The sequence below is a fragment of the Emys orbicularis genome, chromosome 11 (assembly GCF_028017835.1).
Source record: "Emys orbicularis isolate rEmyOrb1 chromosome 11, rEmyOrb1.hap1, whole genome shotgun sequence".
Lineage (NCBI taxonomy): Eukaryota > Metazoa > Chordata > Testudines > Emydidae > Emys > Emys orbicularis.
Genome location: NC_088693.1, coordinates 43446763 through 43464385, shown reverse-complemented (window position 1 = coordinate 43464385; position 17623 = coordinate 43446763). Strand labels below are relative to the sequence as shown.

General features: G+C 40.0%; 1 protein-coding gene across 2 annotated transcripts in view; it reads left to right on the top strand.

Moving 5' to 3' along the window:
* The window catches only part of NFE2L2 (NFE2 like bZIP transcription factor 2), a 40123-nt gene that overhangs the window by 19375 nt on the left and 3125 nt on the right, over positions 1–17623 (top strand). For both annotated transcript variants that reach the window (XM_065413352.1, XM_065413353.1), the window contains exons 2-4: positions 15905–16174; positions 16362–16454; positions 16763–16945. In XM_065413352.1, coding sequence (XP_065269424.1) covers positions 15905–16174; positions 16362–16454; positions 16763–16945 — 546 coding nt within the window. The remainder of the gene's footprint in view (positions 1–15904; positions 16175–16361; positions 16455–16762; positions 16946–17623) is intronic.

Sequence of the window (17623 nt, the reverse complement as noted above, 5' to 3'; positions counted from 1 at the left end):
ATTTATTGTATAAATATGTGGATTATAAATGTACGAGCAATCAGTTTCTGCTAAGATAACAGATACAGTTATTACATAAAACTAATAAATGTTTAACAGACATTGCATTGAGTGACCTTGGGTTTAAAGTCTCATGATTTCCTTACCTTTTTGAACAGTTTATTTCAGCAATGAGTATTTGTAAAACATCTTGTTGTAAATGGAACAGATCTACATCTTGGGGGTAAGAAAGATGTAATGATATAATCTTATTCATATTTGCCAACCATTTTGTCTTGGCCAGCATAGCTCTGTGGAGCCTGACTCATTCAGTACCTCTGCCCCTTTTTTTTGAGGATGCAGGGAGTAGAGCAGTCCCAGAGCTGCTACTAGTTTTTTTAGGAAGGGGTAGCAGTGTGAGAGCAGATGGCTTAGCTATAGGAGGAGCTAGGAGGCAGAGAATCTCCCAGGCACACTGGGGAGTAGTAAGGGTAGCCGCAGGAGAGGAGCCTTGCAAAGAGGTAGGGGACAGAATCTGTTGAGGGGCAGATTTGGGGGGGGGGAGGAATTGTTTGGTTTAATTTAGTGAATGGTGTAAGAATAAGTTTTAAAATGCATAAATGTACTGGAACAATAGGGTAAAATCTTAGTAGGGTGAACTCATTCCTTCCTCATTCCAAGGTAATAAATTGAGTACTATGCAGAACCTTTACGAAGTGAGGACATAAAGACCCATCATTTTATAAAGTGCAGTTGTGTGCAATAATGGGCCTATATTTTCCTGCACAACTGCCATGATTGTGTGCACTGGTGAAGTATCTGCATTTGCACTCTGACTTTTGACTTGTTGTCAACTATGTATCATTAATATTTGGTTCTTTTGTTTTATTTTATCTGGGTGGTTTTAACTGTATAATATCTCTAAGTGGGAGTGGGAACAATGAAGATGGCAAAGGTTATGGTTACATAACTGTTGCCTTTCCAAATCCTTCTTTTCATCACTCATAGCTTTCTGAAATTTTCAATTTTTAGGGCAGAAGATGTACACAATTTGGAGTCATGAAAGATTAATTAATTTTTGGAACGTTTAAACAAAACAGTTAATCAGTTTATGACTATGAAAAGAATAAACACAATATACTCTTTCCCTGTTATAGTGAAAAACCCACTTGTGATTTCCACTCCCCTGCCCCCTTTGGTGTGGTTATATCAATGTATGTAGGTATGAGGCTGAATTTTGGAATGGGAAAAGAGCCGTCAGTGAGAAGTGCCATTTCAATTAAAACAACTTTGCCAGATCAAAACATGACTGACTAGAGGGAAAAAAACTGCATGTCAAGCAAGTGTAGTAAGGATTTGATCCTTCTCCCATTGAAGTCGATGACTTCACTGGGTGCAGGATTGAGTCATGAGTGATTAATAATGCCAACATGAGGCTGGTGAAGTGACACTAAAGAAGGCAGGGCTATGTGTGATTGAATGGCTAGCTTGCTCCATATAGGGGTGTGTTTTGTGAGGTAAAACTGGTACAATGGCAAATATGTGCAGGATTGGGGCTCCCTGCTGCAGGCCTGCTAAGGTCTCTTGACTAGGGCATTCCAGTGGTGCCTATCCAAACCGCTCCATGCTGTGGATTTTTTTTTTCTTTTTTCATAGAAAACAAAACTGTGATAAGAGTATATTAAGGCTGCATTGTTAAGGACTCCAAAGTTATGAATGACAGAAAAGGTTGGGGCACAATCCTGAACTCTGCTCTTGTGCGTATGCATTATGGGCTGGCTCAAATACACAAATGCATACTATTTCTGCTGTGAATACTATTTCTCAAATACAATATCATACATTTTTTTTTTCTATAACCTTGGGTACTACAAATGAATACTTTCAAGTATTGCGTACTACTGTGTATTCCAGGCATTCATAAAGAAGACTCATGGATTATGAAAAGTACACAGTAAACTCTAAGTATGCCACAGGATAAGTATAACTGGATAATAATGAAAGTTTGCCCGTCTGTTTCAGCTATCTCTGTCGGTAACTGTGTCCCCTGAATTGCACCTAAGGAAAGCTGTACTGTTGAGAAGAAAATGTGCAGTGTCAACAAAATTAAGTATCCTAGGGAGATGTTACATGTGGATTTAAGATTATAACAAATGTTATGATGTATTAATTGAGAAATAATGTGTGATCATGTCTTTTTAAAGCAGGTTTCAGCAGGGGTGCTGGAACAATTTTTTATCATGGAGATGCTGAGAGACATTGACCCAAACTGTAAACTCTGTATACAATGGAAACCACTTCAAGCCAGGGTGTGTGGCAGCACCCCTACTTCCAGCACCTATGGGTTTCAGATTGGGGTAAAAATAAGTGGTGGTTTTCCCTCCAGAGGTAACTTCCCATTCAAGCGATTGGCAACAATTCTCTTCTATTAATTCTATTACTTCAGGCTGTTTGAAGCCTCAGGATAACAGTGCATCATGTTACATTTAACATTTTGAAGGTTGTCTTTTTAATAATCGGGGATAGAGATTTTTTTTTTTTTTTTTTTTTTTTTTTTTTTAATGGAACCTAAGTTTCTGTAGCACAGGCTGACAGCCACCAGGAAAAAGTGTCAACTTGCTGAGATGTTGAGAACTGTTCTAATCCTTCCCCGGATGTAAAGAGAATATTGTAATGCATAAGTGGATAGAGTTAAGGCTGCCACAAACATAACTTTATCTTAAGCTCTTTTTTGCTTCTAGGTTGGCTGTATGTATATATGATGGGCTCTAGTGACCATGAACCTGCAGTACTGGCCCACCCAGTTCGGAAGCACAGTAGAATTGGTTCATGTTGGAACTTGATTCAACTTTGTGAAATGGATTCCCATGCCTAAGAAGGGGGGCTGATGGGATAAAATTCTGTGTGCTAGTGCAACATCTAGTAAAGTGCATGGCTTATCTGACTTATGTAGAGGGTATTTAACTTGTTCAGAAGATAGTCAGTCATTTTCACGCTTTTCTAGTTAAAAGTCCCTTATGGTACAAACAACAAGGGATGAGAGAGAGCCTGGTGATAGATGCTGCTTTTACTACTAGAACTCCCCACTATAAATGTAGCAACCATCTACTGTCTCTCTCTAACATGGACAACTATCACTGGAGAGGGACTAAATTGAGGCTCAAATAATATAAGTAGTAATTTTATACTAGATGGGTGTTTATTGAGACTGAATTTTTTCATATATTTATTTAGAATCTCTGTAAGGACAGATGTGTTCTTATGTTTGGGTCAAAACAGGCTTATCCAAAATTTGGATAATCCTGGTGAAACCACAATAGTAACAAATAGCCAGTTCTTTGCACTTCATTAGGTTCTTTATCTGGTTATATGTTCATCCATCTTACATCCAGTAAAACAAATCTAGAAGGATGAAAAGTGTTCTGTAAACTGGCTGGATCATGCTTCCCAGATGACTACACCATTATCATAAAAACCCTCCTACATAAATCAATCAATAGCTTGTGGCAGTGTTCACACATAGTACATGCCTGGCTAGGTATAGAAGGATAGTTTGAAGACCTCATTTACCAGGTAATTATTTTCCAAGTAATGTAGATTCAGTGTCTCAAATGGATTGACATACAAACAAATGCTTCTGTGTAGCTATGGTTGAGATGGCAGCAATTCTTTAGATGCTGGTGAATTAAAATGTGTGTTTTATGGTGTATGTCTGTTTTTTATGTACCTAAGGATGTAAATAAAGTTGGCATTTATTGAATTTAGTATGACGTAGGCTTGTACTGAGTTTAACTTGAAAGAAAACTGCATTAATACTCGCTTTCCTGAAGTACAGTAGGTCTCCCACTGAGATGGCTGCTATTCAAACATCTTTCAAAATGGAGCTGTGTACTGTATATAGTGATTAGATAGCAGTTACAAAAGTGAGCCACAACAGAACCGCTCAATCCACTTGCTGTTGCAGCAGTGCAGATTTTTGTTGCTGTACCAAACATGTAAAAACTAATTAAGCCCAACCCACTCCTTAACAGATCCTTTTGCCTGACCCACCCAATTTCCTTAGGCACCCTGTGTAATCTATTGTAAGTCTAGATACACTAGTTCTATTAGCTAGTTGAGAGAATCATGGTGTAATACTGCCAGTAAAACACACAGTATAGAAATAACAAGACTCTGTATTTGTTCAGCTGAGAGAAGGATTCTGAATTTGGCTTACATTTTAAAAACTTATTTGAAGTGTGTGTGTGTGTGTGTGTGTGTGTGTGTGTGATTTGACCAAAGATCTATATTTGACCAAAGGGAGGCTGGACTCAGTGTGTTGATATTGTTTGGAAATAATGTTAATTCACTAAGGCCTGGTCTAGTTTTAAAACTTATACCGACATAGCTATGCTGGTATAAGCCCTTGTGCATATACACTTATACTGGCATAAAAGCACTTTTGCTAGTATAGCTTAAGGCAGAAGCAGTTGTATGCCAATATAAGATGCAGCTAGAGTAGGAGGATTGTGGACAAGGCCAAATTATTTTATGAAAACAGAGACCAGAGAAGTTTTTTGGACTAGTCAAGGGGATATGAATCATTTTTGTGCATAGTGGGTGGATCTCAGATTAACCTGTATAAACAATATAATTAAGATTAAAAGACGAAGTATGATCACCATCTCCTGCATTACACTGGAACTCTAAGGAAGTGAAAATGTGTAGAACTGTATATGATTTGGTTACTGATAGCCCAGCAATCAACCTGGGACTTCAAGTGATTTAAGACCCCAGTTTCAAGAATCTGGGAGACAGTGGTGACCAGCCAGGATTTGATGCTTAACCTGGATTTGTTTGGGGGGGGGGAGGAGGAGAGGGGCGTCAGCTTTTACTCTCAAACTAAATCAAGACTCCTAATGGCTTCCTTTGGCCTAGCAGTTAAGGGGTAGAAATGGGGAAGTTGACAACAGAGGTAATATATGACACAATTATGGCAATGAATGCTAGGACTGACCTTTGAAAAATCAGATACTTGCAATCATTGTTTATTCTACTAGTAAAGCATAGGCATGTCAGCATCCTTCAAGGCACAGAAATGAGAGGAGCTGATGTTTTTTTCCCCCCCTCTGGATTGATTAGAAGGAGTTGTGGGAAGATAATTCTAGGAACTGTCACTTTGCTTGGCCCTTTGAAATTCCATGCTATATGGTAGGACTTGGTAAAAGAGAAGTCCATTTAAAAACTACTACTAAATACAAATTCATAAACTTATGAAGACATATTTAGAATGTGTTTGATAAGAATCATTATAGCAAAATGCCAAAGAATCTCCTAGAAAAATCTAGAGAAACTCAAAATTCCCTACATGTATCCATTAGCCTCACCAACTGTGTTTAATTCTTGTATGGTTCTCGGGGAATGCAACAATTGGTATGAGAAATAAACCTTTTAAACTAGTATGTAACGCTGAGTAAGATGTCAGCGTCCAGAAATAATATTCACAAGCCAACCTGGTTACTTGGGGCAGATCCACAAAGAGCACTTAGGCATTATAACACTGAGCCTAACTTAAGGTACCCTGCCTCCTAATGGAATCCACAGCCCAAATTAGGCACTTATACAATGGATGGGTATCAGAACTTAGGTGGCTGTGCACATTGCAGATTTTTAGGTACCTAGGTAACTATCAGTGGAAATGCAGGTAGGCAGCAGCTGGCGGGTGTGTTGGGGATCTGAATTTTGGACATTGGCACTTAAAGTGGCAATTAAGTGCCCAAATCCCTCTGTGGATCTAACCCATGGTGTTCTGAACAGCCTTAGCAGAGAATGCCAATCATATAATTACACTACTTACCTGCAGGGAGTGCTAATGAGGCAATATACTCCGCTCTGGGCATTCAAGCAATTTTTAAGGAGTAACAATGAGATGGGAATTTGTATCTATTTTGCACACAAGAAGGATGGTGACTACAATGTGATACTGTGTATAAAATATATCAGTGAGAAAGAGGAGAAGGGAAGTGCCCTTTTTGTCTCTTTCTTTCCTTCCCTCTCAACTTTTATGTGGTGGGGATGGTATTGCTTACCGACTGTGGTCCTGTCTTGTGGTTGGCATTAGGTGTCTGCAGCTGTTAGTGCAAGAATGAAACTGGGCCTGCACATCAGATTGCTTTATCATCCTAGAATGGCTATTCTTTGTGGTCAGTCTTACACATTTTACATTCTTCAAGTTTTTTGGGACACCTGTCAGTAGAATGACAGCCACCTTGTGGCTGGGCATGGCATAGCAGGCTCTCCTCTTGCCAACAGCTGCTCCAGCCCCGACTGCTCTGCAGCGCCAGAAGAGGTTTTTCCATCACTGTGGTAAATCTATCTCCTCAAGAGACAGTAGCTAGGTTGGGGGAAGAATTCCTCCATTGACTTAGCTGCATCTACTACTCCTGGGGGAATTCTGCGCCACTGCACATGTGCAAAATGTATATCCCCCACAGATTTCTTTGCTTCCCCAGAGAAAAATGACTTTCTGACGGTGAAGCAAAGGAAAGCCACAAGAGCAGTCATGTGACCCTCCCCAGCAATATGTTTTGGGTGCCCAGGGCAGCTGGCAGAGAGGTAAATCACTGCTGGGTAGGGGACAGGACTGGGGAAGACCCCGTTGGTGGCTCCTACCCTGCATCGGGCTCAGCTGCTAGTCCCGGCTGGGCTGGGGAGGACGGGGCTTACTCTTCCCCTGCATGGCATACAGGGCCACATCAGACCTACCCCCAGATTTCTCTCCCAGCTGCAGGAAGCTGCAGATTCTCGCCCCCCCCCCCCCACTTCCTGCACCCATCGCTCTTCAGCTGCAAGGGGAGGGATCCCCGTACAGAGAGCTGCTCCTTCATCTGCCTAACCCTCATGTGTCCAGACACCCTCCTACCCAGACACTCCCATTGAGCCTCAACCCCTGCACTCAGTGCACCCCCTGCACCGCCCCGATGAGCCCTACTCCCCTTTCACCTCAGCCACCCCGACGAACCACCCACACCCGGATTCCCACCCCACTGAGCCCCAGCAAGCTGCACCTGGATCCTCACCTCACTGAGCCCCACTTGCTCAGCATCTGGACCCCACACCCAGACCCCCCCTTCCAAGCTCTATTCCCGCCAAACCCAGACCCCCTGCTTAGCCCCAACCACCTTCACCCCCTGCAGAATCCCATTACTGTTGCACCCAGAACTGTTGCACCCATATGCATCCAGATCCCACCTCCCCGCACCCAGATCCTCCCACTGAGCCACCTGCACCCAGATTGCCCCACACAGAACCCTCTCAACCGACACCTGGATCCCTCCACACTTGGATACTGCCTTCCTGAGCCTGCCTGCCCACACTTGGTGCATCTGGCATTGAGGGGCAGGCCCAGTCCTTGCGCTATGTCAGGGTTGTGTGCAGCCTCACCTAACTACGTTGCACAAGGTATGAAATTTTTCACGACCCTGAGCGATGTAGCTAGGTCAACTACGTTTTAAGGCCTTGGCCCTCCAGCCAGATCACTTTAAAGTCTCTCCCCCTCTGGAGCAACGAAATCCCACCAACAAAGCCCCATGACCTTTTATGCCTTAGGCTCCCAACTGCGGACCCTATGGTACTTAAACTAATTTCAGGACTTTCACAAGAATTTATCCCCTTATATCAGGGGTTTTCATGCCACCTTCCCTGGTGGCAGCTAGGGAAACCCAGGTTCTCCCTCTTCTCTGGGTTCCAACCCACGAATGTTGTAGTGAGCAGGCAAGGTCTGTCTATTTAGACCCACCCCTTGCTATCTCCCTGGGCTTCTTTCCACCTCAGCCTGTCAGCAGGCCTTTCTCCACAGCTTCTTCAAGCCACTGTGTACCAGGATCCACAGCCTCTCTACGTTCACCTCTGTTTGAGATCAGGAGGTTGAAGGGATCCCTCTGGAGTCCTCTTAAAAAATCCCAGGTGAAGATACAAAAGTTACACCAAATTCTGCGTTCCTGTGCTTGACCTTCCATTGCTCTCTTGAATACCTCCTGGGCTCTCTCAGGAAGTCCAGATCATTTAATCATGGCTCATCACTGGGGCCTGCTCCATGTCTTTCCTGACTTTTTTTTTGCCAGAGCTCCTTCTGAAGAGAGGATCCCACGGTCTATTGTCCCACAGGCTTCCTGAAGCCCCTCCTTTATAGTAGCTGTCCAGCTCCTCCCCAGCTGCGTCTCATCCTAAATTGATTTTAGCTCATCATCTAGAAGCACTAAGTGAGTTCTCCAGCTCTCCTTAACTCTGTCCATCACACTGCCCTACCTCCTTTTGGGGTCTGTGTGAAATGTTGCTTGTTTCTAGTGCTTTTGTTGTCTTGTAAATATGGAAACTTATGAGGATCCCTCGGTATTGTTGGGCATGATAGAGACTATTATACACTAATGTATGTTGTTGGGGAAGAGTATCAAATTGTGAGAAGCAAGTGAGTACAGTTCTCCCACTCACACCTTGAATGAGTTGAAACTGTTCCAGGAAGATGAATATATTTTGTCTGAAATTAATCATTCACTTTTTAAAATTGATATTCCTGGAGTAATGGTGTTGACAGGGAGGATTTTAGTGGAGTATTTCATCCAAAGGATAAAATCAACTAATCAATATGTCTTTCTCCTCCAATGCATATTTAGAATAGCCCAAGATAACATTCCTAGCAACTTTTATTTAACACTGGGCAATCCAGACAAGATAACTTTGTGTTTATAACAGAGCATACTGGTAACTGTGTATTTATATTAGAGCATACTGGTGTGTATAACAAGAGCTTCAGTGTGTTGAATATAGTGATTATACTTGGACAAACAGTATGAGTCTACATTCACAGGTGCATATGGTATCTGGGAGGTTCTAGATTCAGTTAATCAGATTAACTGTTTTAGCTGGCATAAGCTAAAATACATGTCTAGATAACTGTGTGGTAAATTGACAAACTGTGGAATAAAACATTTCCCAATGTCAATCTTAAGTTTGTTTCTAAACAAACATTGAAATGTGAAGGGATGAGCCTATCTCAGTTCTCTGAACTGGGGATGAAGTATGTTGGGACCTATGGCCAATACGTGCAGCAGGAATAGCCACCTGGACAGAGAATGGAATTTACCTAACAGATAAAGAGGAACATCCTTTCTGTAAAGCCAGGGGTGATTCAGGCACATTGGGGGACCCCTCTCATGTAATATTTCAACCCCCACCCTTAATGTTATTTTTTGAGAGGATGTAATGGCAGTGACAGGCACAATGGAGTCCAGAAGAAATAAAAGGTTATCCAGAAGCCTATGCAGGCAATGGTCAAAGGGTGTTGACTCATCCTCAGTCAAAACATATTAAGTAATTGGGTCATTAAGGCAAGTATGAAAGACAGAGAGGAGAGGCCTCTGACCTCCCAACCCACACCAATATCCCCACTTACCCAGTGTTATGTCTTGGCTTACAATATGGGCCAGCAGCCAGGTCCATAATGGATGGGCTAGGGCGGGGTTTGGCCTTCCTACTGTTCATGAGGCACAGCTTGCTCTACTTGTTCTTCATGTGGTCTGGAATCAGATTACTTGAACTGCCAGGTCTAGGGTGACCAGATGAGAGGAAGAAAATATTGGGACACATGGGGGGGGGGGGGGCGGAGGGTCCGCCGGCGGAGCGAAATATCGGGAAGAATTGCGTCCCGACCAAAGATCGGTCGGGACGCGGGACAAACACCTAAATATCGGGACATCTGGTCACCCTAGCCACCTGGGGGACCTCCCCAAATCCATCCCTGTTTCATTGACACTGCCGCCTCTTCATTCTTCCAAAATAAATTACTTCTCTCCCAGTCAATTCTTGTGCCCAATTAAATCTTTGTGTCATTTTTACACCACCATCAAACAATCCTCTTTTCCCCCCACCTCCACTATTGCCAACCCCAAATGTTTAAAAATCATGAGTCAGGCTCCCCAAAAATTATGAGATGGTCTTAAAAATCAAGACTTTTAAAAAATGAATGTAACATTTTCTTGTTTTATCTGCTTTCTGGGCCTTTGGGGTTCTCTGGGGTCATGTTTTCAAGCTTTTCTCTGCAACCATGAGGGCTAGAAATGTATTTTTAACAAAAGATGAGAATTTCTCCTAATCATAAGATTTCAGGGTCTAAGTATTTAAAAATAAAACCAAACAACCAAATATTGAATCTTGTGATAAAATCATAAGACTTGACAAGGTGGTTCCCACACTGCCCAAACAAATCAGTCCTGTCCGGCAAAAAGTGGTGGGGTGGGGCTCAGCCATTGCTATTGTTGCTCCTCTGTTCCCCTTTTCTGAATGAGCAAAAAGCTTCCAGCTCCTTCTCTTGCACTTGGCCCTGTGCTCTTCTTCCGCCTAGTAGGTGGAGTAGTAGCTCAGAAGCTGCTCTGTTCCTCACTTCCCTTCCTCTCTTGTGATCGCAGCTGCAGCTCTAGATGCTCCCTATCCACTCCTCTCGCTTCCTGAAAAACAACTAGCAGCAGTTCTCTCCCCTTATTTGAATGTTGTCCAAAGCTAGGGCTCCCTTCCCTCTGCTGAGTTCATAGCCTCTGTAAACCATCCCTGCATCTGTTGCTCCAACCTTTACGTGTGTGTGTGTGTGTGTGTGTGTGTGTGTGTGTGTGTGTGTGTGTGTGAAATTTTATCTTGACATTTTTTTCCACATGTGACAGCCCATCATTCTTTGCTATATCGTTTCTATTAACATTCCATTTGGGATCTCTGTTGCTAAAGCTGTCCCAATTTATGTAGGGTTCTTTGTGACGAAGGATGTGACTCTGCTTAAAAAAACAGCATTAATGTGCCCTGTCAGAAGGGATTAGATAATAATGGTTTGTGAAAATTCCATTTGGGATGGTGGATTGTTTTCCAGGGTGACACTTATGCCATCAGATGTTTCAATTTTATCATCTCTACCTGGAATTGTGTTGTGCTCCAAAAATTGAATTAAAAACCCCAAATCCAACACAATGAGCAGTTTTTTAAAATTACTGTTTTAACCACAAAAACCTTCCAGTCCATGAAAATAACAAATACAACATTTTATTTATTTATATATATATATATATATAATATAAAATTTAGAATCCCTCTCCTTTGTTTACCCTACTGCAAATATGTTTGCTTAAGAGCAATAAGAGTTTATAGTCAAACTTTGCAATCCTGAGTTTCACATAAAATGTACAACAGACTACCCAGATGGCAAATGCTGATATGTAAATCTAAAACATGAAAATTTCCACTGGGGGCCAGATGGTGGCTTAATGTGAACTGTTTAACATTTATGCTTATCTTATTAAAACTGCCTTTACAAGTCCAAAGCTGTATAAGTTAGCAGTGTGGTTTGGAAAAGACTCTGGAACAGCATATCACTAAATGAATAAAAAAGCAAACACTGAGCAGAAGGCAACATTTACTGCATGGACCATGGAAGAGAAAAGCAGATCCATGTCTGATTGGAAAGGTGGTTCTTCCTCCATTTATAGATAGGTAAAGGAAAAGCCCCCAAAATCATTGTTAGCCTAATTTTCAAAGGTACTGTGCACACACAGCTCCATTTGAAGCACAAAATAGTTGGACTATGATACCGAGGGATGTGACATACACATTGAATAACCTAATGCTTTGCATTTTCCATTAAAACATATTTTTTGAGGTGTGGAAATTTATTTTTTTTAAAGACCTAATCCTGCACCCTTAAAATCAGTGGGAGTTTTGCCCTTTACTTCAGTGAAAGTAGGATTGAACTATTAGCCTAAACTAGAGGAAAATATCCCTGATGGAAAAACTAGTTCAGATAAGATTATTTTCCTAATACTGAGATGGCCCAGCTTCTTCCTTCGGCATTCCTCTTTTTAGCTTTTGCCCAAACAATTATTTCCTCTGACATGATGCAAGAGCTTACACAACTGAGGAGAGAACAAACAGCCACTTGTGAAGTAAGTCACATGGTGCACCACTAGAGCCCTTACAGTAAATGCCTTCTGTATTAAGGATGTGGTAAGCAGGGCTCTGAAAAGCAGCAGTGACGTGTGTGTACATGTACCATTTATAAATCTGATATGGAATTCTTAATGCATTTAATTTAGTTTGGACATTAGTGTGCACCTGCTGTTCCCATCAGCACTTCCACGTGAACCTTTCTAGCTTAACATATCACACACACAAGTTTGTAGAAAATATATGTTAGTTAGAAAATAACTCTTAAGGGTCAGATACATATATTAAAATAGCTTTAATCAAACCACTTTAGAGTAGACTGTTAGGGGTTTCCTATATTTTGACCTGATGCTTTGGAATAATGCCCAAACTTCTGTACATTTTGTTAATAATGGCAATAATACTCAAGCTATTGGTTTACAATGTTAAAATATATATAGTGTATTTAAAGGTAGTCTTCATTTAAATATCTTGCTAGTGGAAATTTGACATCTAAAATATCTTGCGTAGAACATGACCCTCCCCCATGAATAGAATTTGCTTGAATTTTTACTAGTGTTAAAAAGGATAATTATTTAAGTTTTATAGCACCTTTCATCCAGTGAACTCCAAAGCCCTTCTCTTTTACAGACTACATAGAATTAATTTTGTCTATTGAAACACCTCAAGCACTTTTTAGGATATGTGCAGCTTGTATAAGTAAAGTATCTCTGGGGAAAAAAGCAGTCACAGGGGAACACAGCAACTGTATAACAAAATATAGCAATACTGCACAACAGTTTTAGATAGAGAGAATTCAGATGTGCAGAGTGTAATTAACACTTTTGGAATGCAGTCAGGACACTGGGACTAATCACCCTCTTATGAAAAGGGGGAGATGTTTAGTGACCTCAGATGGTCAGCACTCTGACTTACTTGTCCAAAAGACAGCAGCACTGGACCGCTATTATTATGATAGTGCATTCCTTCTAAATGATTCAGAAGAAGATTGCTTACTGAGATGCCTAAACTGCTTCTTTGAGCAGCTGGAGTTTATTTGGAGGTCTCCCACCCAGGTACTGATCCAGATCAGCAGTGCTTATTTTGAGATTAGAAGCCCACAGCCTGAAGTGGTATTGCTGATGGCTTTAGGACAGTGGTTTTCAACTTGTGATCCGTGGACCCCTGGGGGTCTGCAAACTATGTCTAAGGGGTCCATGAAAGGTGACTATGAAAATAAATTTTCAGATCCCAGAAAAGGCATTCTGTTTTTCTGATCAATCAAAACTACGAATACCCCCACCTACAGGTCCGAACCCGAAATTGGTAGTGATAGCATATAAAACCACAGTTTAGCGCCCTTTCTCATGCTGTGTCAAATGTCGTGCCAAGCATGTGCAACATTTATAGTTAAATGCTGTTCAGTCAGTTTTCAGTCTAAGACTTCTATAGTAGGGGACCGTGGACCGCAGGTTAAATTTCCAAAGGGGTCCGCACCTCTATTTGAAATGTTTTAGGGGTCCGCAAATGAAGAAAGGTTGAAAACCACTACTTTAGGAGATGCATTTTCATATTAAAGCTATGGGTTTCTCCTCTAAAGAGAACAAGGTGTACCTCCCACATTCTTTTTCTGATCAGTTTTGTTGTTGAATTTTAAACTGAAACTGATTAACAGTTCTGTAATTCCAGTGGCCTAGTCTGTTGGAGACCAGGGAGAAATAGAGCTCTGTTGATTTATCTCATTCCCACACATCATATGAGAAATGTTTTGAGTCACAATCTCTCATAGTGCCTTGTAAATCAATAATTCAGAAACATGCCCTACAATCCAGATCCTTCAGGTTTATCCAAAACATACTGCAAATGCTCTGACACTAAAAAGGAGTTTCAAATCTGCTACAAGAAAAGAGGATGAGCAGCTGGTAAACAACTGGCCCTTAATGAAGCCATACCATATTACAATATCTTCAGTTACTGCACAATTTAATTAGTTCAGTTTACCCTGCCAATCTGGAGAGACCAAACCATCGTCTTGGACAGCCACTGTAATAATTTCAGCTTCTTCATTGCTGGCCATAAAGCAGAATTTAATCTCTTACAGTTAGGTATATCAAATATATATGTAATGTATGTAAATATGTAGTAATGCATATTCTGTATTACAAGCAGGTATTCTAAATATACCAATTAATTAAAAATAATCAGTTCCTTAATAATCAGTAGAAATCCTAATTCCTTCTAACCCTAAGTATTGCTACTAATGGTACAGAGAAGATTTCAGTGAAGAAAGCAAAGATTATTTAACTTATCTGTGTTTCAAAATGGACTCTCATTAAAATGTTGGCCTTAAACTTGTGCCCTAGTTGAAGCTAGTTTATAAAGATAAGAGAAAGTTATTGATTTACTATTTTGGCAAGGTAAATTATCCCAAGTCTGGGATAGCTATCTGAACTGGTACAATTTTGATTTAATTAAATGAATACTGGTGTAATATTACTGTTGTACTAACTTGACGCAAATGCTCAGGACTAAGCAGTGAGTTTGCATGTGTCTACTACTATTGAAGTGTAGTTTTAAAAAATTTTCCTGAAACACACAGTTGCCTTATCTTTTCCATTCATAAATTAGTCTTATTATATCACAGATATTAGCACTATATGTCCATAAACTATGTTCCATCATCTCAGTTAATTTCTTGGTTGATGATCTCTTGGGATGTTTGATTTTGTTCACACTAAAATATACCCAAAATTTCAGCCTCTAAAAATTCTGAATATTTGAACACTAGAAAATGCATATTGATATAATTTTCATTAACTAAAAAAGGAAAGTTATATAACCAAACAAAATTCATTGATCAAGTGGCATTTTCTAAATGGTGGAACTTAATTTAGTTATATCCTGAGACGACATAGAGTTGCACTTTCCAAATTAAATATGTATGGGAATATCTGACTTCAACGGTAGTTGCCTCTTTATAAGCTCTCTCTATTAAGTGATGAGCCAGAACCACAATTGTCAGATTTGTCACTTATTAATTTATACAAACTGTGCTAATCCAGCTCTGGAACACTTTTGGTATGGTTGACCTGGTGTAACCTTTAAACTACAAATCTGTAATAATTATTGTTAATAATTGTGTGTTTAGTGCAAATTCCTCCAGGTAAAATGGTAGTAAGATTGGTGACTTTGAAATTCTGTAGCCTCTAATGAATATTCATTTTTAATAGCATGAAATAACAGAACTCTTTAACTTATATTTTACAATATATAGATAGTGGTTAATTGTCATTACTCGACATCTTACAATATACACCTCTACCCCAATATAACGCTGTCCTCGGGAGCCAAAAAATCTTACCGCGTTATAGGTGAAACCGCATTATATTGAACTTGCTTTGATCTGCCGGAGTGCGCAGCCCTGCCCCCCCGGAGCACTGCTTTACCGCGTTATATTCGAATTTGTGTTATATCGGGTCGCGTTATATCGGGATAGAGGTGTATGTTTAATCAACTTTGAAATTTTATGCAATACATACAGAAAGAAATCACCCAGCTGATATTAAGTCAAGTGTCTCTTAATTCTTCCTCTATCTATGCCCTTTTGGCTGGCTGACAAATGACCACATCTCGCAAACCGTATTCATTACAATAACCAACTGTAATGTGTTGATTATTGATGCGCTTTGAGGAAACATTTTGTGTGTGTGTGTGTGTGTGCGCACGCACATGTGCTTGCCACAATGAGAAGCTAGCCTATTCACATTTTGTATATAAAACTGGGAGCTGTTTTAGGAAAAAAACAAAATCTATGGTTGGAATTAGAAGTAAACGTACATATTGCTTAGGTGATTTGGTAGGCCTGAAAACCTCAGACAGTTACACAAGTTTAACTGTTTAGTACAGAATTACTATGCTTTATCATTTTAAACCAATTTTGCTGTAGAGGAGGTTGTCTTTTAAAAATTATCTTCTTTCCTATCCACAGGACATGAACTTGATTGACATTCTTTGGAGGCAAGATATAGACCTTGGGGCAAGACGTGAAGTTTTTGATTTTAGTCAAAGACAGAAGGAGTATGAACTCGAAAAGCAGAAGAAACTTGAAAAGGAGAGACAAGAACAGCTCCAAAAAGAGCAAGAAAAAGCTTTACTGGCTCAGCTGCAGCTGGATGAAGAAACAGGTGAATTTATTCCCATTCAGCCTGCCCAGCACATTGAGTCAGACAACACAGGCATGCCAACCAATTTTTCAAAGGTAAAAAATAGTAATTTTTCTCTTATGCTGATATATATCATGTATATGTGTCTTCATTTCTCCTTCTTGTGAATAAGATGATAAAACTGCTGGTTACCTAAACTTAGTTTGTATTTCTAAGGGAGGAATCTTCACAGTCATCCAAAAATAAACTAATACATTTTTTTTCCATATCTTTCCTACGTAGACTACACATATTTCAAAACCAGAAGCAGATGCCTTATCCTTTGATGACTGCATGCAGCTTTTGGCAGAAACAGTCTCATTTGTAGATAATGAGGTAAAATATCAACCTAACGCTTAGTATAGTTGTGGTTGGTTGGTTTTTTTTGTGGGGGGGGAGGGGGAGGGAATGATAACATCTGTTGCACAACTTATTTGCAGTTTTTTATTTCTATTATGATGAGTCTTAATGGGATATTTTCACATTATTGTACTATATGTTAGGCAAAATACAGTGATTTATATGTATCTAATACTCTTTCAAGGGGACACGTATGGATCTGTTATATGGGAATAATACAGAGAGCACCAAGAATGGCTTTTGCTTGATGCCTTACCGAGTTATGTATATTTATAAAATTCCAGGTTTCTTCGGCTGCATTTCAAGTGCTGGTACCTGCTCGTATAGATAGCGACCCAATCTTCATTACTTCTAATCAGACTCAGCCACCTGAATCATCAATCCTTCAATCTCCTGACGCTGATGTAGATAATATGCAAAACATAGAGCAAGTTTGGGAAGAATTACTGTCCATTCCAGAACTACAGGTAAGGGTTAATGTAGGCAGCAGCTGAAAGAATGGCAGAGTATTCTGGGAGAACATCTCCAAAGAATTCAAAACAATAACAGTGCAGTCATTCTTAAGGAATCGTAACAAGCCCATCAGGCTAGTAGCTGCAGGGTTTTTGTAAATCAGTGTACACTGAGCATCTAAAATATAATTAATCAAAAGCAGTGTAAGAGGGGAGACTTCAAGAGAGGAGGATTATTTACCTAATACTGTATGAAAATATATGCTGTCTTCCTGGCCATAATGTTTCTATTTTTATTGATTCTTGAGCTGGCTCTGTGTTAAATACAGAAACCTGTTACTGCACTGTCATGTTTGAAATTGTACCTGCAGAAATGTGAGGAACCTCTAAATTATGGTTCCTACAGCAACCATTAGTCTATCCCCAAATTATACCACAAATACTTTTAGAGTAGTATGTTTAACTTTATATTATTTACATTAATATATTACAATATATATAAAACACAAAACAGAATATTGCATATGCGGTGGGGGTCATAACTTGGCATTTCTTGATTGTCTTTGCAATTAATATTAGAAACTTTGAAGTTGCATTTATTTAGATTTTGCATTTATCTTCCATCGTGGGAGAAAAAAGCTTTTAAAATAATAATATTGGTATATTAGAGACTAGTTATGGCTGCTTGTTCTA